This window comes from Corvus kubaryi, unplaced genomic scaffold, assembly GCF_017639235.1.
Source record: "Corvus kubaryi isolate FWS band 111438036 unplaced genomic scaffold, C.kubaryi_AGA036_p1.0 37385, whole genome shotgun sequence".
NCBI classification, from domain to species: Eukaryota; Metazoa; Chordata; class Aves; order Passeriformes; family Corvidae; genus Corvus; species Corvus kubaryi.
Window position 1 is genome coordinate 9,891,714 of NW_024581127.1, and position 24,669 is coordinate 9,916,382.

The 24,669-nt window shown below is 37.1% G+C and overlaps 1 protein-coding gene across 4 annotated transcripts in view; it reads left to right on the forward strand.

The window, feature by feature from the left end:
- The window catches only part of CPNE3 (copine 3), a 31,703-nt gene extending 7,765 nt beyond the window's left edge, over nucleotides 1–23,938 (forward strand). For all 4 annotated transcript variants that reach the window (XM_042036472.1, XM_042036473.1, XM_042036475.1 and 1 more), the window contains 15 exons: nucleotides 2,894–3,033; nucleotides 3,625–3,804; nucleotides 4,930–5,004; nucleotides 5,458–5,529; nucleotides 6,325–6,408; nucleotides 8,040–8,129; nucleotides 11,433–11,531; nucleotides 12,644–12,730; nucleotides 13,312–13,371; nucleotides 14,376–14,509; nucleotides 14,948–15,002; nucleotides 15,104–15,155; nucleotides 15,802–15,935; nucleotides 18,042–18,278; nucleotides 20,212–23,938. In XM_042036472.1, coding sequence (XP_041892406.1) covers nucleotides 2,902–3,033; nucleotides 3,625–3,804; nucleotides 4,930–5,004; nucleotides 5,458–5,529; nucleotides 6,325–6,408; nucleotides 8,040–8,129; nucleotides 11,433–11,531; nucleotides 12,644–12,730; nucleotides 13,312–13,371; nucleotides 14,376–14,509; nucleotides 14,948–15,002; nucleotides 15,104–15,155; nucleotides 15,802–15,935; nucleotides 18,042–18,278; nucleotides 20,212–20,322 — 1,602 coding nt within the window. In that variant the 5' untranslated portion in view covers nucleotides 2,894–2,901 and the 3' untranslated portion in view covers nucleotides 20,323–23,938. The remainder of the gene's footprint in view (nucleotides 1–2,893; nucleotides 3,034–3,624; nucleotides 3,805–4,929; nucleotides 5,005–5,457; nucleotides 5,530–6,324; nucleotides 6,409–8,039; nucleotides 8,130–11,432; nucleotides 11,532–12,643; nucleotides 12,731–13,311; nucleotides 13,372–14,375; nucleotides 14,510–14,947; nucleotides 15,003–15,103; nucleotides 15,156–15,801; nucleotides 15,936–18,041; nucleotides 18,279–20,211) is intronic.
- The last annotated feature ends 731 nt before the right edge of the window (nucleotides 23,939–24,669 follow it).

The window sequence follows — 24,669 nt, forward strand, 5'->3', positions numbered from 1 at the left end:
TGGGTCACTCGTCCACGGGGTGTAGTCTTTTAAGGATAGGCTGCTCTAGTTTGAAGCAAGGGCTCTCTTTCTTTCTTTCTTTCTCTTTCTCTTCTCTGTCTATTCGGGTCTTCCACTGGTTCACAGCTTCTTCTGGCATCCACCCGCTCCAGTGTGAGCACTTTTCCCACGCGCTGCTAGTGGATCTCTGCATCCCCCATGGACTTTATGAATTACTGGGGGACAGTTTGTTTCACCATGGTACTCACCACGGCTTGCAGAGGAATTTTGGCTCCGACGCTTGGAGCACTTCCTCCCCCACCTTCTCCACTGACCTTGGTGCCGCCATGTTATTCTCTCTTACATCTCCTCATTTCCTCTTCTTCTCTATCTAGAAGAAAAACTGCTGCATGTAGGTACCATTGCCAACAAGTTCCACTAAATCAAAGATTTTTGCAGTATCCCACAGCACCGAGAAGTTGATTTCGTCTAGGTTCCGTGTCAGGGAGTTGCTCGCCATCTTTCCACTGTTGGTCACACGGCCCTGCCGCCACTGTGTGGGCAGCACCGGCTGCTGTGGCACTGGCACTGTTTACCACCTCTCGTCATGCGAGGTGCCGGGAAGGAGAAGCTGCCACCACTGCCTCTGCCCTTGTGCCCACGGCGCGACGGGCTAAGGGTGCCAGGCAGGCAAGGCTTGCCACAGGCTGCCCTGAGATGGCGGCGGCCGCGGGGCATTGCCACCCCTGGAAAAAACTGCACAGCCGCTGTTTTGATTTCCTTCTTAAATGTGTCATCACAGAGGCATTACCAATTTCTCTAATTGGGCCAGCAGCATGTCCATGTTCAGCCATCAGAGATTGGTTCTGCTGGAAGTTTCCAGCAACTTCTCACAGAAGCCACCTCTGTGTCCCCCCCACACCCCCCCCCCCCCCCCGCTGCTACCAAAAACCAGGCCGTGCAAAACCAATACACTTAATCTGCTCTTTTCCCACATTAGATGCATAGTAGGAAAGTTGGTGACATGGACGAGGGGAGGAAGTAACAGAATTGATGTGTTCATGTGAGAAAGTACTTGAGATGTACAATAGGTGTGAGTACACACACAGACAAAAAGGGGAAAAAGCTGACCATGTTTTTTAGGTTGACTGGATGCTATCCGTCTACCAGGGATTTTGGAAATACTACCTTAACAAAAGAAATGTGGCTATGAGTGTTTTCAAGGACTCTTAGTAAGGAGGAGTTTACGGAACTCAAAGCAAGAAAATTTTGACTGGTTTGAAAATGCTTCTCAGTTCAAGTTTAAATTCTGTTGAGTTTCATGAAAACCCTTTCTATTTGCTGTTGCAGCATCAGTGGGAGTTAGAGCATCATTTTGTCAGCATCAAGTTGTTTTTCTGGAAACTGTCATTAAGGAGTCATGTACTGGTCTGCTCTGGATTCCATGGGAAAGGCACTGACTGTTAATGAGCTCAGTCTGGCAGCCAGGAAAGCAATAGGGAATGGAAAATACTAGTATAAAAAGAGACCCAGGAAAAAAGGGGCAGAGTGCTTTTAAGAGGTGTACAAGAAGCCTCAGGAGTATTCCCTTAGACTCCACAATGTTTTCTTTCTCCTACTTTCTGTTTGTTCTCTGTCTTTTCCATGTTCCTTTCCCTTTTTGCCTCTAAAAAATCGTTCATTTTCATGAAAAGTCTTAAGAATATAGTAAAATGAAGAAAGCTGAGTTGGGTTAAGTATAGCTTTATATTCAAATACGTTGCATGCATATGTTGCAAGTGAGCTGACTAGATAGAGGGAGATACCTTTCCTTCTGCCTTGGTCTGTTTGATGTCTCATGCTCTTTTAAGATAAATTAATCCAGATGGATACCTGGTCTAGACTGTGAATTTACTGGAGAGAAGGCAAACCTGAAACTAAAGAGGCATGGGAGCTTCCAGGGTAGGCTGCTTGTGGAAGGATTTGGAAGTTTTAGTCTCTAAGTCAAGGACAATTGTACTGTAGAGGTTTACTTCCCCAAGAGTTGTTGGAAATGATCAACTCTATCCTTGGTGTATAATTATGGAGGTTTTCTTTTTTTATATATATATAAATATATATATATATATGTATATATATATAAAATCTGGTGCTCAGACCTTCTTGGGCTTGCAAATGCATGTTATACCAGTGTGGGATTCATAACTGATAGTCGAGTTGTTTCTGTGGGTTTGTAATATCTGCTGGTCTTAGTTCCAGTGGAGAATGATTGAGGTACTTAAAGAGAAAAATGTAAGAATATGTTCAGTTATTCCTTTATTTTAAATGAATCTTCAGAAAGAACAGTTCCCCTGACTTGACTTCAAAGTGTTTATCCTTATTGTTAAAATTTGTAGTTGTTTTTGTAGATTTACTAAGGCAAGATCACCTGTTACCTGCTTAAACTCCTTTTCCAATTCTGCCCTGCTTATGGTTTCAGCATTTTGTTACAAAATTTTGGTAGAGGAGTATATAATAAGATTTTTCCTAAGTCATGGAATTATTAATAGTATCTACAATATAAGATACTGGCATTCATGTGCACTTTTGGATTTCATTTAGAGCTTGTGAAGTTTTATTGTTAGCAATAATATAATTGTTTGAGGTATATCCCATTTTTCATTTGGTTCCACAAGCATTCTTAGAAACCTGATCTTGTTTTTTAAGTGCAGATTTTGAAATTAATTTTTATACCTGTATGGTATAAAGAGTGTGACAGTAATAATGCTGTAATGTTGGTACATCGTAAAGTGTAAAATTTGCATTTTAAACCTCAAATCATCACTTCTGACAAGCTCACACTTCTAGTGTCCAGTTAGAGAGTTAATGCATTGTGACAATCCTATTGTTTGCTTTTTAGTCCATTTTAATGATGATTTCTGTTGCTGCTTTCTAGTGTGACAGATGGCGGCACAGTGTGTGACAAAGGTGGAGCTGACTATTGCCTGCACCAATCTCTTGGATAAAGATGTTGGTTCCAAGTCAGACCCTCTGTGTGTGCTTCTCCAGAACACAAGTGGTCAGCAGTGGTATGAGGTACAGCCTGATGCTTCTCACAAATCTGTGAAAAACATGTTCTGAATTGTTGGACATTTTAAAACACTATAGCATATGATTTCATTAAAATATTTTAATTTTATACCAGCACTTCTGAATACTTTTTGTTAGATTGTGTCTCTAACAGTTACATGGGCAGCACATTAATAATCATTTGCCATTAAATAGAAACAACTGTCTAATTTTTAGCACTGTTCCCCAGCCTTGTGTGGACCAACACCTTCTAAGTGCTTAAATGTGCTTTTATAAATACAGTACTCCAAAACTAGGGTCTCATCCTGGTTTTGACAATATAGGATTTTATGTTGGTCTTCCCTGTGCAGAAATAGGTCCCACCTTAGAGAGAGTGATGAAAAATAGGTCAGGTATCCCTAACTTAGAGCTGTGGGTTTTGCAATATAATGTGTATATATAATACTTTGTAATGTAATAACCTTTGATGAAAGGTTTGTAGAAAGATACTCCTTTGTACTTTAAGAACTTTTGAATGTATTTAATAATACAGTATTTGATTTGCTTGCAAGTTTAGTTTCTGAAATATTGGATAAAATGGTATCTTTCTAATTTCAGGTTGATCGCACAGAAAGAGTTAAGAATTCCTTGAACCCAAAGTTTTCCAAGAAATTCTTAATTGATTATTATTTTGAGCTTGTTCAGAAACTTAAGTTTGGAATATATGACATTGATAACAAAACCTGCAATCTGAATGATGATGACTTCTTAGGAGAATTAGAATGTACACTGGGACAGGTAAGTATGCAGATGATTTCCCTTAGAATTAAGTTACTGAAAATCATTAGCCACTTCTACCTTAAATTTATCACTATGTTCTTGTGTAGTTGGAGTAGTCTTAAGTTGAATAGGATTCCCTTCATTTGTTTTTTCAAGCCTCAATTCAGTGTATATACATTTTATTTGCAGAAGGTCTTGAGATGATGCCCTGAAATGTGCCCTAGGTTGGATTGTGGATTGTCAATGAGCACAAAGTTGTAGTAATTGCTGTTTATTTATTCTAATACTCAATTTCCTATTTTTATACTCCCAAAAAAGAGAATCAGTGTTGAACAAAATATGAGCGTTCACAAGGGCCATGTTATCCTTGTAATCTGCTTTCCACTCAATGCAAACAGTGATCCTAGTTCTTCCAGCTGTAGGTTTACTTCTATTTCCCAGTCATATTCTGCTCTTGATGCTATCATAATTGTGCAGCTTCTTTTTAACTTGTTCTTTTGAATAGATCCTTCAAAGTCATTTGGGATTTTTCCTGCCCTGTATCCTAAGTATTTTTATTTTAAGTGCATTATAATGTTAGGGGCATTGTAAACTGAAGTTCAGTGTCAATTAAAAATTAATCATTCGTTTTTAAAGTAAAGAAGGACCTGTAGAATGGACACACTTCTGAGGAAGCATTTCCTGAATAGGGTAAAATAAAATCAGCTGGATACTGTGCGGGGGAAGGCTGATTTTTTTTTGAGTGGCAGACATTGTGTTTATAAATCTGTTTGCTGAATGCATTTATGAAATATGCCTTGCAGGCATTTCAAAGGTATGTATGGGAAACTTAACAATTTGTAGTTGGAACCCAAGGTATTACCTTTGTCCATGTATGTGTATTATGTAACTAGAAGATATTTTATTTCTTATTACTCCTGAGGCTCTGCATGTGTTCATCTGCATATGTATTTTCAAAATTTTGAAGTGTATCAAGTATTACCTATTTATTTGTAGAAGATTATGGGAAGGAAATGTAATGCTGTCATCTTTACAATAAAGCAAAAATTCCTAAAATTAAATACCTCACTAACTTGTTTAATTCCTTTGAAAATCTATTAATTTGTGTTAGTAATGCTTGATACTCAAATTTTGTCTTGGCAGATCGTTTCTAGCAGGACTCTAACAAAACCATTAGTACTTAAAAATGGCAAACCTGCTGGGAGAGGAAGCATTACGGTAAGACAGTTAAGAAATAAATATCTTCAGAGTTCATCCTTAATTGTTTCTGGGTTTTAATTTTAGTTAGTGGCTTGAATGCAGTGAGTCTATTCTATAGTGCCGTAAAAAGCACTGTAAAGCATTTTTTTTTTCTCCACTAATACATCTCTGTCATCCACTAGCAGCCTACCTTCTGTATTGTAAGTCCCATTGCATACATCATTAGGGCATCCAGTGGGCTACTGTTTGGGGCATATCTTTGTCAGTGCCATCATTTATGGTAAATAGATGGAATGCAATCCCAATGTCAAATCAAATTGTCCCTCTGTCCCCTGACCCCCCCCCTTTTTTTAATGCTTCATTTACAAGAAAACATGGGGGTTTTTTAGTGGACCTGTCATAGGAATGCTGTGAATATGAGATAACTGTGTAGTTCTTGAATAAAACTAAGTATTTTGTTTGCCTACTTAGATTACAGCAGAAGAAGTAAAAGATAACAGGGTTGTTGTATTGGAATTAGAAGCAAGGAAACTGGACAATAAGGTATTTAAATGATTGCTGTTTCTTTGATAAAGTAGTAAAATCAGAGTCTTGTCAAAGCAGGAAACATTTGAGTATTCATTCTCATTTTTGCTTAAAAAGTAAAATCCATTAAGGTTTTACTTACACTAGAAAAGAAATTGAATTAAGATTGCTACAGAGTAACTTCATGGACTGTTTTGAAATGAATTGTAATGTATTTCTAAGTAAGATAAATGCATTTCAGGGGTAGTCTGTGAGCAACATGCTCCCATTTTACTGTAAATCCTTACATTTATTCATAAATATAAGGGAGTTTTGGTATATCCATTGGTTGGAATGGCTATATAAATGGCTGCCCATTACCTCTTTGAAATAAATGGCAAAGACTGTACTTGGTGTTTATAAATTTGTTATTTTAAATATAGGGCTGGCTATAGACAGACTTTTAAAAACAAATTTAGAAAAATAATAAAAAAATGTTTTTATTTTTACCCTTTGATTTAATGATCCTTTTTTTGAACTGGATTAAATCCTTAGTTTCCTGTCTATCCATTATAGTACTTATTGGTATAAGTATTTTCTTGCTTGAACTGTCAGGTATTTGATATGTGGACATTTTTATCCTAAATTCAAGGACATTCCCCACATTCTTTTTCTCTTTCACAGATGGTGGTATAATCAGACTTGCATTTCATCATCTAAAGCTTTTATTCCCTGAATTTACTTTTTGTTACTCTAAGTGTGTGTGTTAACTAGAATTTAATGGTATGCAAGCTACAGGCTGTTCTGAGATAATTGCATGTTATTTAAATACAGGATTTTTTTGGAAAGTCAGATCCTTATCTGGAGTTCCACAAACAGACTGGAGATGGAAACTGGGTGATGGTTCACAGAACAGAGGTAGGATATTTTCAGTTAACAACAAATTGGTTAAGGTTATTTAATTTCCAGTGTGTCGCAGCATGAGAGATACAGTGCCTTACCAAAAGAATTGACTGGCCTGGGAGCTGACATGCAGACTAGTTAGAAGTTGCATCATCTCTTCCACTGATTTTTCTGGGAAATCTACCTTATTCTCCTTACACTGATTTTGATTTATGGCATTCTCTTTGGAAGGAAAACACTTTTTGGTTTTTTTTTAACTTCCAGCAATCTGGGAGAAAACAAATGTTTTGAAAAAGAATTGCGTACTCACACAGGGACATTTGTCTCAGTTCTACCCCCTGCTAGGGTAGGACTTGGGCATTCCTGACTCTGCTGTTCTCAGGAATGTGTCACCTGGCTGTACCCTTTACTAGTGAAAGTAATGGTGCTGGATGCCTGCATAGCAAGGGCAAGCCAAGGAGAATGCAGAGTGAGGGAATACGTGCTTGAGCAGCAGCAGCCTTTCGCCCAGGAGGTGTAGGGGCCTTGTGGCAGCAAGTACCAGGCTAAGAGTAGTTTCAAAATGTCTCACTGTAGTGGCAGCTCAGGGCCCAGTCACAGCTGAGGTGCTGTGCCCATTGAAAGTGGTGACTCTATTAATTTTGAAGTATGGATATTGAAGAACTATAAATCCTTTTTGTCAGACTTACAAAAATAGCTTCCCTCATGAGGTGGTTCTTCTGCTTAAGGTGTATTTTTTCTATGATGATTTCAGTCATTAACTTCAGTAATAAATCCAGAATTTGTTGTTTCAGCCTAGAAATGTCTAATGGATTAGTTCTTTATGTTACAGGTTTAAAAAAAGTCTTTTTGTTACTAACTACTGTTTTTATTGATTTCATTTTCAAGAGAGATTTCTTTCTCAACACTCCTACAGTGCTGGAAGTATTACTATTGTTAGGTGTTATTAATTAAGTAGTGCATGTTATGTGTAGTTTCTTGTATTTTTGTAAGATTATTATTTGGTTTATCAGGTATATTTATGGATACTTAACAGTTGACAAATTTTGAAGATCCTTCAGTATTATTTGTAAATAAAACTTATTTAGTGTTCAGCTTGAGAGGCCTTTTATCCTCATGCACTGTTTTTACTTTACTACACTGTGAATTTCTTGAGGGCATATTTCCATAAATGACATTTCAGAATAAATAATAAGTGGGAGTGAATTGTAATCTCCAGAGCACTGATGTATTTAGAAATTCCAATGTATTATTTTTCCATACGTTCTTGGTAACTCATGCCTTAATATGTGTGTGTATGTATATATGTGTGGTTATTAAAAGAAAGCAACCAGTATCTTATTTATGTAATGATAAATTTAATTTTTTGCAGTGCACTAGCTGGAGGATATAGTACGTGACAGTGAAGTCTAGCAAAATATGGAGCTGAAAGAGACCATCTCTTTTTGAGCAATGGTATTGCATGTTGAGAGTAGTTTGTTTCTATCCCATATATATTAAGATTTGGAGTGCATTGACAGCAGCATTAGTCAACTTTTGTTTTGCATACAAAAACCATGGCATGAAGGTATGATCCATTATGATGACTGCTTTCCACCCTTGTGAACAATGGTGTTCTGCCTTTTTTTTTTTGTTTTTTTCAACAGGTTATTAAAAATAACCTGAATCCTGCCTGGAGGCCTTTTAAAATCTCTCTCAATTCTCTGTGTTACAGTGACATGGATAAGTCAATCAAGGTAATGTATATTAAATGTGTGTATAAATTAATGCATTAAAAATTAAAATATGTAATAAGGGGAAGAAGTGTTATTCTAGGTACTGCATTTTTTTGGTTTCAAATTTAATTGAAAGTAGTAGGTTTCTTAATTGAAAGGCACAGATACCCATGCATGTTTTAGGGGAAAAAGGGAAAACACTGTACATTTGTGCTGCATTGTGTGGTAGAAGTTGGTCTTTGAAAGTCTGGGAAACCAGGTGAACACAAGTATCTTTGAAATGTCCAGTGGAGTTTCTTATTTTGATTGTACAGCTCTGGCATGGCATCAGCCAATACTGGTGGTGTTAAAGATACTGTATAGTGAAAGATGCATGTTAAAGGCTAGAATATGCTTTGTTCTATGTGATGGATCTTGTATTACTTTGTTACTGGTGCAACAGCTAACATTGATGAAATTTTTAATATACTGCCTGATAAAATAAACTACACTTAATGTACTAGCTAACAGATGTTGGTCAGATACAACTTGTGAATACCAGTTCTCTTTGTATAAAACTGAATTTTCTGTCAGAAAGTTTACCAAGTCTGTGAAGTGGTAGTTCTACCAGGGCTTTAATGTTTTTTATTTTCCAAATTTTACTTGAATAAATTGTGTTTAACTTCTGAATGTTTCTCTTCAGGAATTCCCTTTAGGGGTGGAATTGAAGCTAAACAGCCAATCAAAATGCCATTTATAAGCTATTATGATCATGTTAGAAACCTGATACTTTAGCATTTGAAAAAGAAACCCAAAAACCCAAATGCAAGAAACCACTATATTTGATATTCTTCCTCTGGGAAGGAAAACTTAGAGCATGATTTGCATGTGATGGGTATTAGTCATATGACTTGAGGCAGTCCTGGAAAATGCTTAACAGCCACAGGGATCTGGGGATTACAAACACCTGGATGTATTTAAATACATATTTATAGAGGAGACTAATGAGCAACTTTACAAGCCCAGAACCTTCTTCCCTTACTGCTTCTGTTTTTTCAATCTGATTCTTTTCTGCTTCCCTTTTGCCCAAACCAGCTGTGACAGCTCTTATATCTCCATATACTATAAATAAATTTATCATTTTCAGTAAACAGCCATACTGAAGCTATAGACCATTGGTCTAAATGTATCTATGAGGAGTTATTCTCAGATCTATCATCATTTTAATAAAGTCTGTTCTTTGGAATCTTACTTCAGAAGTGTAGGTTTATATCCAGAGGAAATAGACTTTACTTGGAATAGTTATGGACTTGCAGACAGGCAGATTATGCCTTAACTTAGAAATGCAGGACCTATCACTTCAAACATTAAGATGTAGACAGAATTGTATTATGTAATGTTATTGAAGGATTAAACAATGCTTTTAACACTTTTATATGCACACAGTTGCATGTGTAATGGGCTGTTTCTCATAGTAAGTAAAACCAGTGATTTTTCTATGAGTGGCTTTTCACCTCTTTAATGACTTAGTTTGTGTATGCCCAGCAGTGCACAAACCAAGTTGATCCTTTATCTTCTGGATTCATGATTATGTTCCATGTGAGTGTGTTTGCAGTCAGTGAAGTTTTTCTGTGTTGAAAATGTGAGCCTTTCATCTGGAGCAGGCATGCCTAGTTCTGCTGGGAAAAATAGGTTAAATCACATTGTTCCCTACTGCTATTGCCTGTCCAGGAGGGCATATAAGGAAAAAAAGGAAATGCTTCTCTCTCATCTGGAATAAATATTAAAAATTGGCTTAAATGGGTCAAACATGTCAAGCAAGACAAATTTTGATGTCTTTGAAATAAAGAGGAAATACATCTACTAACTGTGCTAACAGGTATCAGAACTATTGGGTCTGGAAATATCTTCAGTTTTAAAATTTCAGCTACTGAAGCACTTGGCTGAGTATTTGATTTGCATAATTTATGGCATTCAGAAGAATTTACATAGCATCTGCCATGAACATTAATTAGCTTGTTGGTTCTTCGGCTGCTTGCATGATGTAAGGTGCTGTTCAGTGCATGTGCATGCATTTTTTCATTAGTGAATTCAAAATGTGTAGTAGTGCAAACTGCAAGATAAAGGCATGTTTTGTGCAGTAGAACTCCCAATCTACACACCATGTTTTGTACTTCAACATTGCTGTTTGTTTTCAGAAACCTAATTTCGTTCAGAAGTTCAAGTGTATGTTGAAGTTGTTTGTTTTACTTTTTTATTTCTAACTGAAATGCTCAAGTAATCAGCTAAATTGGTTCTTGAATATAAGGTACAATATTTTCAGACTTGAAAGATGGACATGCAAATAGCTGTTCAGTTTAAGCCATACATATTCTGAAAATTTTTCTTGGAAGTTTGCATTTTGATTCCAAGTAATGTGGGATACCTACTTGACTCTTGATTTATTATTGTTGCTATTTATCATCATAATTAATAAATTATTTTAGTGTATTTTTCTGTGATTTGATTAAGTTAGCTAGCATGTCTGTATTGCTGAACTGAAATAAAATATCAGAAGTGGATGGAATTAATATAAGCTTTTATAGATAAATAACTAGCTTTTTATGTAGAAAGGCAGCTGGGTCACATTTTCAAACAGAAAAAAAATAAGTGTTTTTCACTCCTGCCTTCTTTGGTGGATTGGGCTGTTAAAAGGGTGCATTGATTCAATAATAAAGCTAGCCATTAAACTCTCACTATAGGAAAAAAAATTTTAGTTGACATTCAGGTCCATGAAGTGTGGATCATAATTTAACAGATCCACTGTTTAAATTTGCTAATCTTAAAAACCAGAAATTCAAATATTTTTTCTAGCTTTAGGGCTGAACCTTCATACGCTTATAAATTCTATGTAATTTTGGGGATTAATGAAGTAATATAAAAATGTTGCTAAAACTCTTGTGATTGCTTACATAACTGATTTACTAAATTTTTAGCTGGATGCTCAGATTCATGATGCATGTAAAAAACCCTACATTGTTTTCCTACTCTTCCCAACACCCCATCACTCTCAAAATATAGTTCAATATAACTGATGTTACTTGCTCATTTAAGACCTGGCACTACTTAGTATTCTCATCTCTCCTTCACTTGAGTGGAAGATTAGATTCGAAACTGAGTGTATTGGCTTCTACCCAATCTTAATCTGTTTAAGTGCAACCCTGTGCAGTTCTAAGACTTAATGTGAGAAAAACTCTGTAATATAAAAGCTACAGGAATGTTTGGGATGTTCAGGTTTGCCATTGCAGTGTTTATTGTTTTTTGGGGCCGTTTCTGTTACTAACACTAAGTAATGCTGCATTTTAGGTTGAGTGCTATGACTACGATAGCGATGGGTCTCACGATCTCATAGGAAGTTTTCAAACCACAATGTCAAAACTGAAGGAAGCATCTCGGTCATCACCTGTAAGTGTTACATAGCCTAAGCTGCCTGTGTGTTCTTAATAAGCTGTTTTACTCATATGGGATCAAAACTTAGGTCACCTGACCAAAGTTATATTAGGCTGCACCTTAATGCTACTGTAGTTGAGGCTGAATCAGCATTTACATTGTACATCTATTTTCCTAGGATTAATGTCTTGGTTACAATTTTTATTATGTGTCTAAATGCCCAAGCATCAGCGCAAAAAAATTTCACTAATCATAAAAATAAGCAAATAAAAAAAAATTAGATTGTCAAAAGACAGAATTCAGCATGACTTTAACCACAGTTAAAAGACCAAAACTTGTAATATTTTTTTCAAGTATTACTTAATCCTTTATTTTAAAATGTGGCACTTATTAACTATTATATGTACTTTAGTGAGTATGAGAAAATTCGGTATTTTTGCCAATGCACAAATGTTACTTAAGGTGTGTTACTTAAGGTGGCTTTTCTCTAAAGTGATATTACCCTTCCTGATCTTATGAACTATAATAATTTCCAAACCTTTTAATAGGCATGGTTTACCTGTAGGAGACAAAAGTTGGCATAGCAAATGTAACAAAAGTATTTTTTTTATGGATATGTGTGCTATCAAAATGTTTTGCCATATTTTCTTTTATTTCTGTAAAACCTGCAGAACTATTTCTGCATTAAAAGTACTGGGGTCTGTATACAAGTGCGGGCTTGTACTTTTCTAATACTTTGTGTGTTGTATTTTTACTAAATAATAAAAATAATAATAATTCCAGCCACAGCTGCTGGAAACACTGATGCTTTTTTTGAATTGCCATGTCTTTACCAAAAAGAAAGTTGTTAGCAAAATCCTCAGAGGGAGAATGGTAGAGAATTTATTTGTTTGTTTCAAATACAGTTGCCAAAACAAATGTATTTGTAACCTTTTGGGCAAGAGAGGATTTCTGTCTTGGGAATGTGTTTTTTTCTTGCTGATATTGGGCAGACGGGGTTTAATTTTGCAGGATTATGAAATGAACTGCATTTTTAATATAAGCCCAAAGTATCAGTTTTGAAATATTAAACTTGTTGCATAAATGATATTATAGCATTTTTGTTGGATTTGTTTGCATTCATGCAGGTTGAATTTGAGTGCATCAATGAAAAGAAGAGACAGAAGAAAAAGAGCTATAAAAACTCTGGCATTGTGAGCGTTAAGCATTGTGAGGTCAGTAATATATTCTGGTATGATTCTGTTTTTAAGTGTTAAGGCATAACAACTCTCATTTCGTATATCTTCCATCTTCAAACTGTAAGAAACTTTAAAATGTCTGTAAGTTCCAGACGCAGTAAATATTTAAGGGACTCTGATTCATGTAAGGAGACAAATTGAGAGCTGGATCACATATCTGTCCTCCCATGCCTTCACTTTCTCTTGAACAGAAAGGTTGCTTACCAGTTTGTAAAGTCATTCCTGAACCACTGCATTTCCCAACTCACCGTTTTATGTCAAAGTAAAATTGTGTAACTCTGTCATAATGTGTTATTTTATAAAATGAAAGTCCTGTGGGAGCTGCTTTGGTGTCTGTCTGGAGTTGTGTTAAAGGCTCGATTCTGATGCACTGAGTGTATGGTGGCACATGTTGCAAATATCCTCATTGCAGTGGATGGGTGGGATAGCTGTAGGGCAAAACTAGTGCTTTTCATTGGTAAAGATAACAAATCTGGAACCTCAGAAGTTGCTACAATAATACTAGCTGGGTTTTTTTCCCAACGAATAAAACAAAATTTCTATCTTCCTATTTTTAGATCATTGTAGAATGCACATTCCTTGATTACATCATGGGTGGGTGTCAGCTGAATTTCACAGTAAGTTAAATCATTTGTATGAAGTACCTTTTGAGTTTTGGAACAAATTGAAGTATAGAATTGATTGGCTGTCTGCTTTATTTGATTATTGTATTTTTTTGTTGTTGTTGACTTCATTTTTGTTCTGCAGAATGGAGCAGGAAGGTATTTTGCCAGAGTGCTTCTAGTCTGTTTAAAAAAAATAGTCTGTTTAAAAAAAAAAATAGTTTTTGCCTAGTCATCTAGGCAAAAAGTTCTGAACCTCTGGTTATGTTCATTAGGAACTAGCTAAGTTGTGTGGATGGAGACCAAGGAGAAATTTACAGTTCTTTGAAAGCAACATGCAGAGGTCATCATATGGATGAGGACTCTTAAGTTATGTAATTTGTGAACCAAGTGCAACACAAATAACAGTAAGATATCTTCATCTTAGTAATATGCTTCATCACAAAAGCAAAGACCTGTTGAAGTCAGAGAAAGAACTCTCTAGGCTTCTGCGGAGCCTGGCTAGTTGAACTTCTGAGAAGAAAGGTGTGTGTGGCAAGATAGAGAATGAAATTCATTTACCAGCTTTTGAAGAGCTGCTGTGAATAGTAACTGAAAGTAAACACAGTGAAAACCTGACAGGATGCCCAGAGAAGCTATAGATGCCCCATCTCTGGAAGTGTTCAAGGCCAAGTTGGATGGGGCTTTGGGCAACGTGGTCTTGTAAAAACTGTCCCTGCCCATGGCAGGGGGTTTGGAACTAGGTGATCTTTAAGGCCTCTTCCAAGCCAAACCATTCTGTGATTCAGATGAAAGTAATTTCAACCCTTCTGGAGAGATGCAGAGCTTTTGAGGGTTTTGTAGTGGCATTGTTTTAAGAATGTTAAAATTCCAAGAAACCTGCATCCAAGTACTGTGCCTGTTAGATTTGTAGATGTCCTTTTTACTACTCTTTCATGATTTTCACTTTGGCTTTGCCAGAGATAAGAAGCATAATTTAACCTTTCAGACCAATCAGATACAAATACTTCATTTGACAGGTGGGGATAGATTTTACAGGCTCCAATGGAGACCCTCGCTCTCCAGACTCTCTGCATTACCTCAGCCCTAATGGAGTTAATGAATACTTAACAGCCATTTGGTCTGTCGGGATGGTCATTCAGGATTACGATACGTAAGTGTTAGATTTTTATTTGGATCATTTTTTTAGGTATGTATAGACATTTGTGGTAGTTTTTTAAACCAGTGTTGAAGATGCCTGCAGATGTACTGGAATGAAATTTCTGAGCTAAGCTATAGAACTAAAAAATAATAATCACTGTACCATCATAAAATTGCAAGTATAAGCTTGTGTTTACTTCAGACAAGCAGGGCTTTTCATATGTGATGAAAAGAGCAGCATTCATTAACTAAATGCTTGCATTCTTGCCAGTTTGGTGTTAAAGACTAGTTTTGGTCCTAGAAACATTTGCAGTGGGGAAGTTCCATTTAATTGTGCCTCTTAAATTGCATTTTTAATAATGAAAAGCAGCGCTGATAACTAAACTTATGGAACTAGGGCAACTTTTAATGGAAGCCACTGACTTTGTTTTCTTTAAAATTGCTTTTTTAGAGATAAGATGTTTCCAGCTTTTGGATTTGGTGCACAAATTCCTCCTTCCTTTCAGGTAATGGAACGTGTAAATGCACTACGTAGGACAGCTGAAAGCACTTACTTCAGGAGGAGATTGTATATACAGTCCTGACTATGTCTTCTGTGTCTTCACAGGTGTCTCATGAGTTCCCAATAAATTTTAACCCATCAAACCCATTCTGTAATGGTAAGTCTGAGAAAGTAACATCAGACTTAGAGAGTAAAATGCCTAAGGTGGAGGCATAAAGACACTTGAAAAGTGAACGAAGCATGTTGTTCTAATTAAATAATTAGTTTCAGTCCTGTAGCAGGAAACAATTTGATAACCAATTTCTTACTTATGAGAAATAGCATGGCATCTGTCTTCTGTAATGATTTGTGAAAGAAGTGGTTTAAACAACCAGGGCACAGGGCTGGGAACAGTTCTCTTGTGCTGTCAAGCCACTTTATTCTACTTTGCTGCTGGTGTGGAGTTGTCTGGTTTGAGTGTTGTGCTGCTAATGCCTGTTCAGTGTGGCCTCTCTGATCACACTACCAACCACCACAAGCTGCCAGGTGAAGAGAAGTGCTGTAATTCAGTTGCACACCCTTGAGCATACAGTATTTGGCCTTTGTGTTCACACAAAGCCAGTCATGTTATGCATGTGCCTTAAGCATTGGTCAAGCTGAAAGCCTCCATTGCTCGTGAATATATTTTTTTTCCACCATGGTTAGTTTTAAGTTTTGGCATCATCACTTCAAGTAATGATTTATACAGCTTTAGAAAAATCAAGTACTTCAAAATATCCTAATTCGAATATGAAAAAAAAGAAAGATTTGTTTCTCTTCTCTAGGGATCCAAGGCATTGTTGATGCATATCGAGCCTGTCTTCCTCAAGTGAGGTTATATGGACCAACAAATTTTTCTCCAATTATAAATCACGTGGCAAGATTTGCTGCTGCAGCTACTCAACAGCAAACAGCATCTGTAAGTTCTTTATGGTATTGTGTGTTTTTCTTACCTTTTTATTTTCCTTCTAGTTTCTAAATACTTCTTTTCTCTTTTAAATTTATAAGTGTATTCATTTGACAGTTGGCCCTTTACCTTGTGAAAAGGTGTTTGTTACCCTTACGATAAAAACTAATTTTTTTTTCCATTGTACATAACAGTCCTCTCATCAATTGACTAAATAAACTCTTCAGATTTGAAATAGAATCTTACAAATACAGAATACCTTTGTGGTATCTTCTGTTCAAAGCTCTTGCAGTACTATACAGATATTAAAGTCTAATTTAAGCCTTTATATCTAAGAGAGTGGTTTAACCTCAGCTGAGAAAAAAAATCAACTGGACTTTGTTTCACATCAGAGAGCTGCAAGAGAGGATTAACTAAGATAGTGAAGAAGTAGATGGTATAGCTCCTGACATCTAGGTACCAAAACAGATACTTAGCTGTGCTATAAAGGTTTAGGTGCTGTATGGGCTGTGCCTTTCTCTGTATTAAAATTGTATACGTGAGTTGTTGGCCATATTAAAAATAGAAAGTCTGAAAACCAAGTCTTGAGTATTCAGTCATGTAGATAATAATGCATGGAAGTTCAGAAAATCCTAAATCATTGATGACAGCAAATACCGGTGTATTTGATGTCATGTAAAATCAGACAATAATCAGCTATTTTTACATGGAAAATTGTCTGTGGAAACCAATTTGAAAAAAAGCTATGGATTTTTATATGCCATGAGGCTGGAAAGGTTTTGCCTTGGTAGTCTTGCATTAGCCTAGTAGCTGTCATACATACATATATATATATATATATATGTATATGCATATATATATAATATATGTGTGTTTATATCTTAATAAAAGTAGCAAACCTCTCATCAGTTTTGGTTTGGTTTGTTTGGGTTTTTTTTAACTTTTATTTCTGAGCATGTAGTATGCCTAGCAAGAGATTTATTTTTCCTGCCTGAAAGGATGTATTGAAGACAATTTGCTACCTTGGCATTTAATACACATCATAGTCATTTTGGATTCGCTTTTGATTCTGATATGGTTTTTTTTCCAATATGGAGCAAGTATGAGAAGAGAGAAATAAATCCAATGTGATGTGCCATCCTGCTGCTGTTGCTTATAGCTTTCTGTGGTCATAACTGCTTTATAGATGTTCTTGCTGGAGTTGGGGAATGGACTAGCAGAAAGCAGGGAGAAAAAGTGATACCTAAACAGACAGGATAAGGGAAGAACAATTATTTGGAGGCAGATAAAGGCCATTGGGAAGGAAAGTACTGAAGAGAAACTTCTAAGAATACTGAGAGTATCTTTGGGACTTGAATTTGTGCTGTTCAGTAATTGTCTGAAATGAACCAAGTGAGGGAAGACTAGAAATTCAGAAAGCATTTGATAATCTTCAGACTTTGTACTTCTAGCTCATTTTTGGTGCTCCAATCCAGAACAGAAGCTAAGATGCCAACTTCTAGAAGCCCCAACAGAATAGTGGAAGCAACTCAGGTGGTACTTAATTAAATTACTGATGTACTACAAAGTAATCTCAGACACATTGATAATTAATTTCATTAAGCAGCTAGAAAATGTGATTAAAGGAATTTGAAAATGGCTGTGTTTTTCAACACTAAAAGGTGTGATTTAGGATTTTTTGGGATACAATGAATGAAGTAAAGGGAAGTGTTTCAGACTGGTATTGATAGACCAGAAAGGAAACATATACAAGTTTCAAAGGTGTTATCTTTCCAAAACCTCAATAAACTGCCTTCTGTCCCAGAACAAATAATGGGAAAATAGGTTAACTGTTGGTTTGTCTGGGGATTTTGGAGAGAAAGAAGGGTCATACCGTTGGGTTTTTGGATGGTGGCTATGTAACGATGACTTCTTTTAAAAAATTATGTTGTCCTTATGAGCTTCTTCAGACTGTACAGATGAAGCCTGACTGGAAATTAGATGTTTGATTGTAAAATTCAGTGAGCACATTGAGCATGCTAAAGTGACAACACTACGTAGTCTGTATGTGGGTTTTTCTAAGTGTACATGCCTAAATGTGCTATTTCTTTGTCATAACACTGTTTATTGATTTGACAGCAATACTTTATACTTCTGATCATAACGGATGGTGTGATAACAGACCTTGATCAAACTCGAACTGCCATAGTTAATGCTTCAAAACTGCCCATGTCCATCATCATTGTTGGTGTTGGAGGAGCAGACTTTGGTGCTATGGAGTTTCTTGATGGTGACGATGGAGTTCTTAGGTCCTCATCAGGAGAACCAGCTGTCAGAGACATTGTCCAGTTTGTGCCATTCAGGAAGTTCCAAAATGTAAGTAATCTTACTGATACGCTTAATAAATATTTTAGAGGTATGCTGGGCTTGCTAGGATGTCCTACATCTAGTCCTAAGCTTCTGTGGTGTGCCCAGTATGAACTCTGAGACAAGTCTTTATCAAATGCTAAATAAACCCAAAAACCCCTCAGTTTCTGGTTCCAGCACTGCCTTTCTGACTAGTTGCTGCAGCTGTATGACCTTTGTAAAACTCTCTCAGACTTGATTAGACAAATGGATGTGTTTTGCATTTGTGAGGAAGAACTTACTATGGTTTTGTTCTTATGGTAATTTTTCTTTTTATTGTGGGTGCCCATTTGTGTGTGTGGTTTAGTCTCACAATTTAGTGTAGTATTAAAATTCAAGGCCAAGTCATAATCAGTAGAAGCTCTGTGTGTCCATAGTAGTGGTGGTAGTTTTCATTTTCATAAAAGTCAATATAAAAAAAAAAAAGGTGGTGAAAGAATGAAGTACTGATATTTTTTAATTTCTATAAAACCCAATAAAGTATGTGTAGGCTAATATAAGTCAACTTTTAAGCATCATATTGTTGGAAAAAGTTGACTTAAGTAAAAATCACCAAAATTTCCTCAGGATGGGTAAGATAAAATCAATATTTTTATTTCCATCCTAATATATTCTAATTTTCATGTCTTAGTAGTAACTTGCGTACTAGTTTGAAAACAAACCAGTGGGAGGCATCAAGTCAGAATAACAATTTAATGGGGAAATTAAAGAAAAGGAAAAAAACTAAAAGAAAACATTGGTTCAAACTGACAGAGTCAAGATACAACCTGAATCCCTGTTAGGCAGGGTGGTGTGGTAGAATGGTGGCTGCAGTCCTCTGAAGTGGTGATCCTGTAGAAAAAGGGTCTGCTCTTCCTCAGAAGGTCCAGTGCAGGCTGTGTAGCTCCTATCCTTTGGAAATCCAGTGGAAAGGGTTCTCTCTGGTGCTCAGAATCTCAGATTATATCCATGATGGGATGCTTGGTTCCTCCCTCTGGGTGGAGCATCTCACAATGGGGTAATGAGTCATGAGGCCAAGTGTTGATTAGGCTCATTAACAGAAGATAGTCCGGAGGGAGTTATCTCTGAGTCATGGGGCAGAACAATGATGGGCCATTAACAGAAAGATAGTCTGGGGGGAGGAGGCAAGGAAACACTGCCCCACCTGATTTCAACAGCTCATGAGGCTGGTAATAGAATACACTGCAACCCAGGACAAGGAGTTAATAATACTCTTATGACTTCTTTATTTTGCTTTTATATTTTTACTTTTGATACACATTCTTTGTTTAATCTCAGAGTAACTCAGGCAAACTGAAAAGAGAAAGCGAGAGCAAAACCAATACACAATATGCTTATCAAGTAATGCACTTGGATGTAGATTAACTAGGGTCAATATTCAGTGTAATATTATATATTCAAATGCTTTCAGTTTCTAGAAAAAGAGATGTTTTTTTCTTATGGATACTTAGTCTTACAGTAAAAACAGTATCTCCAGAGGAGCTGCTCCATAAAAATACAGTTATTGTGGATGATACTTGGTGCAAAAGATTGCAGATGATTTAGACAAGTCCCTGAAGGGCCATCTTAAGCAGACAGTGGAAGTATGTTTACATGGCTGAAGTCTGATACCTGCACTGTGCATTTCATATGACAAAAGATGTCTTCAGACATGGCAGCCTTTTGAGCGCTCAGCTCCTGTTACTTCTGTGGCACAAGACAGCCATCTGATTGGTGGTGACAGGGGGAGAAGGTAAAGCTGACAGGGAAGCTTCCATCTGTCATGTCACACAAGGGCACTGTGTAAAGTCCTCTGTAAAATGTCAGACTTTAAGTTGGCCTTCCAGAGGAGGTGCTTATTACTTGCCTTAGAATCTTTGTTAGCAGTGGTGAAAGCTAAAGCTTTGTGTTCTTTTTTTATAAGTCTCCCAAAGAAGCTCTGGCTCAGTGTGTCCTGGCAGAAGTCCCTCAGCAAGTGGTGAACTACTTCAGCACCTACAAACTTCAACCTCCTAAGAATCCTGCTGCAAAATGATTGGGCTGAGCAGAGCAGAGACTTTGTGCTTGCTTTACTTGCTGTATTTACAGACTTTGGTTCTCGATATACTTCTGTATACATGTACACATGCCTCTCTATTGTAATGTCTTAGCTTTTGCCTACAAATCACTTTGCCAAGTTTGCCTTTTAAGGGCCAAAATTGTAATGGTGTTTAGATTTGATGTTGATTTGAGAGACAGTGCTTGTATGGATGCATTTCATTTTGAAGAGTGGAAAAAAATTTCTATTAAGTCACCATAACAAAATTTTGACACAGGTGTTTCATATTCGGACAAGTGCCACAGAGTGTGAAGGCCCTCTTGCACACTTGCTTCTTGTTTGCCACTTCAGTGCCTTTGGGCAATGCCTGGGATTCAGGGTTGTGTGAACATAAACCAAAGAAGTCATTAAAATATATATTCTTTTATAGTATGCCTTCTCTTAAGGTAGTATGGAAATAACTAGGGTGAATCAAGGTAAACCGCTGTCATCTCAGAAGAATACTACTGGCCTTTGAGGCTACTACTGTAAGGCCTGTAAGATGTGTTCCAATGTGCAGTGTACTGGAAAATGGAAATTCCAAATTTTATTTTGGTAGGGTTTTTGTTTTGGGGTTTCTCCTCCCCTCCCGCCAAAACAGTCATGACTACTGATCTTTAAAGGGCTTTTTGTGCAGTAGGAATTCACTTTTTAACTGAAAAGTTTTGTCTGATTTACGACTACATATTTTGAGGTAAAAGCAGATCTTCGAAGTGCTACCTGTATTTACTTTTGTCATATTTTGAATCATGCTGCTTTTCCATGAGCCCACTAGTGAAAAGTGCCTGCAAAAAACCCAATATTCCCTCTTTTGTGATCCAGTTAAAACCCAGAAGATTAAAGAAAATTACGTCTCTGTGTATAAACTCGAAAGAACTTTGAAGGTTCAAAATATACCCAAAAATGAGATTAAAACCAAATGAGGTTTGTTGGTGCCATAAAATGGATATATTCTATTTAATAGTAAAAGAGGCAGAGAGAAAGAAAAAGAAAGAAATAGAGAAAGAAGTGTGTGTGAGGGGCGAGGGAGGCAGGGAGAGGTGACAGGGGTTAGATGGAATCATATCACCTATCTGAGGGTCCCAACGATGTCTCATTGCTCCCCTCCCTCTGGTCTTCTTGGTGGTGAGGGTCCCCTGTCGCCATGGCCACGCCATCACAGGCTGAACAGTATAGAATCCTATGGATTAATAGACACTTTGGGCAGGTGGGAACGCCCACGTGCCTCCCTTGCAGGGGCCCAGTTTGACATCGTCCCTTGCAACACTGAGGATTTGTTGCATCATCTCTGGTGCAGGGTCTGGGGACCCCTTTGGGGGTCTTTGAGGGGCCATGACACCCCCTCTGTCCTTCATGTGGATGCAGCTTCTCCCGGGTGAAGGGGCCCCTCAGCTGGGCTCCTCTGCACAGCAGAGGGTGGGTGTTACCCGCCTTGGACCCAGAGGGTTTTTCACCACACACCCAAAGCCTCTCTCCCACCCTTTGGTGGGAGAGTTTGTGTGAGCCTGGCAGCTGAAAGCCCTGGGGCCATGATCCCCACTTCTGAGGTGTTAAGCCTGTGCTTTGTGAATGTCCCCAGCTCTGAGTTGTTACTTATCTTCATCAGCAAGGGGTCCAGGGCCTCTCAGAGCCCCCACACATTCAGGATGTGGTAGTCTTCTCCGAAGCTTTTCTAATACAGTTTTAAAAGTCCTTCAAGAAAATGTTTAAGTCATAAGCTATAGTATTTCAGTCTCTGACACCCTCTTTCTCTCCCTTTAGGAAGGCATAAGAAAGTCAAGTCTCTCAAGCCCTAATCCTGTAATCATACTGCATTTCTCTAGGGCAAACAATTTCTGTTTTATTTACTTGGGTTGAGTTTTCCCTTCACCTTTTATACCAAGCATAAATCATGTTGTCTTTGCTTAGTGGACGGATGAAGGTTTCGTGTCCCCCAGTTGCATACTGCTTGCTGAGGATCTCTTCTGATCCTGCCACTGTGTGTCACATAAGTGGATGGAAAGGTCACATTTATCACTTCTGAAATGCCAATCTTGAACATTAATTTTACAGTTTCACGTTTGAAGTGGTTTAGAGTTAGACATCCAACATCTCATGTGGATGGTCTGGCTGTAGTATGTAAGAACAGAATTGGCTAATGCTAAATTTAGCACATTTGGACACGCAAGATTTCACCAGGTCATAGTATATTTGACTTTTAGTTGCTGGAGCTGCTTAGTGTGGTTTTGGTTTGGTTTTTCTTTTTAACATTTATAATCCTGTCAAAAGTCTGAATTCACATTAATGTTGATGGATGAAAGATATTTGTATTGAGATTATCTTACACAAGACATATCAAATGCTTTGTAGACAATTGACATTTATTAATCAATCATGAATGGATATATTATCCATGTACTCCATTTTCCTTGGTGGAAGGAGATCCTAAATGCTATCAAGTAGTGGAATACTAAGGAAGAGAGTTTGATTCATATTAAGCCAAGTTCTTTCTTTTTTTAAATGTAATTCATGTATTTATGTAAAAAAATCTGTAATCATCTTTTTATCAGAGTAGTGAAAATCTGTTACTACTTTATGTATAAATTGCAATGAAGTGTCATATCAGATATGTAACCCAAAATATTGAGATAAGGAAGTTACTATAACAAACCTAAATCACACTGCTGCAAATTGAGAGTGTATGATTTTGGAAGAGAAAGCTGTTTCACAGCTACCTGCTCCATGTACAGAGAGGACTGGATGCAGTTTTAATGCTTTGTCTACATTAATTGAGGTGGATGAGTACTACTGATAGGAGTACAGGATTCTACTGAAGTTCCTCTGAGCTGTCTGCCAAAAATATAATGCTGCACCTGAGTTGTTACCAATTCTGTTTTAAGTTGCCATGGAAGTGCATTTAAATGTGTTAGTATGTATTACTATACTAAGTATCTGCTGCACATAAAAGAAAACCTGTTGTTTTGTCTGTATTCTATACATAAATTCTGAGTTTCTACAGTAGAGACTTCATCATCTCTTATTAGAGAATTGCTTCCATGTTCCTTAAGCTTAAGGAGTTAAATAGCATAATAGCAAAGACACCTAGTTCTCAATGTGCCCTTTTGTTTGTAAATTAAGTGTTTCAGACAGGACCGTGGCAAGAACTGGTATGACTTAGAGGTGTACAGCTAATGCCTGTTGAAAACTTCCAGGGTAGGCTGAAGTGATATTCTGAGTGAAGAAATGCAGCAGATTGTGATTTAAGGGGAAGGGGGGTTACTATGTTGTTTTGCCATTTTTCTTTTGTTTATTTTTACGTGTAAAAAATGCATTAAGAGCTTGAGGGTGACAAAGCAAAATACTGTCCAGGTTTTGTAAAGTGAATGTGCTTGTAGGTCACTGGCACCACCTTGTGATTAAAGTGATGTATGGCAGTCTTGGTCATCAAATGCTTTTTGCCATGTATTGGTCATAATATATACGTGTACAGCAGAGAGCTCACCTGTAACCAGAATTTTGTACTTTTATATGTGTTTCAGTTCTGATGATGTTAACTGATTTACAGTGCCTATGCATTAAAATGATCATTTCAGTATGCTGTTCTGTGGTGCTTTTGTATTCAGCGTGTTGTGTGTCATGCTAAATGCTGCTTTTGTGATTCCTATGGTGAGTATGCCACGAATTTATAACAAATACAAAAGGGAGAGGAAAAATGCCTTTCCACTTAGTGGTTATGACTCTTCAGTTTATTCTTCATAAAGCATCTTATACTGGCTTGGAGCAGGAAGATATTCTGAAGCTGGACAATTTTAACTCTGACTGTTTCATGCTCTGTACCACTTTAGAGTTCTCTCATGCATACTATTTCATACAATTATTATCAGGTTTTCCAATACTTTTTTCCCAGACAAAGTCTACATTTTAGTTAGAGAGGCATAGAGATGTGGTTATTTGTAGTTTTCAAATACATTATCCTACTCCCTCCTTCAGTTTCTTTACATTCAAGTGTAGTCAAGTCTGAGGGACTCAACTGCGACATTAAGAGAGACAGGAGACAGTGTTGCAGTGGAATGTGATGCCACACAGAGCCTGAGACAACTTTGATACTGGGAACTGCATCTTCTAAGTGCACCATAGTAATTCATTCTGCTTCTTCACCAGTCAGGAATCTATAGGGTAGAATTAGTTCGTGAAAGAATTTATTACATCTTACATCTTGACCTTCATTGCACCGTTCCTTCTGGTGAAAACCTTACAAATAGTTGCAACTTTGATTCGTGGAGCCTTCTTGTGCCTGCCAACCCTAAGAATGGAGGAATTGTGGGA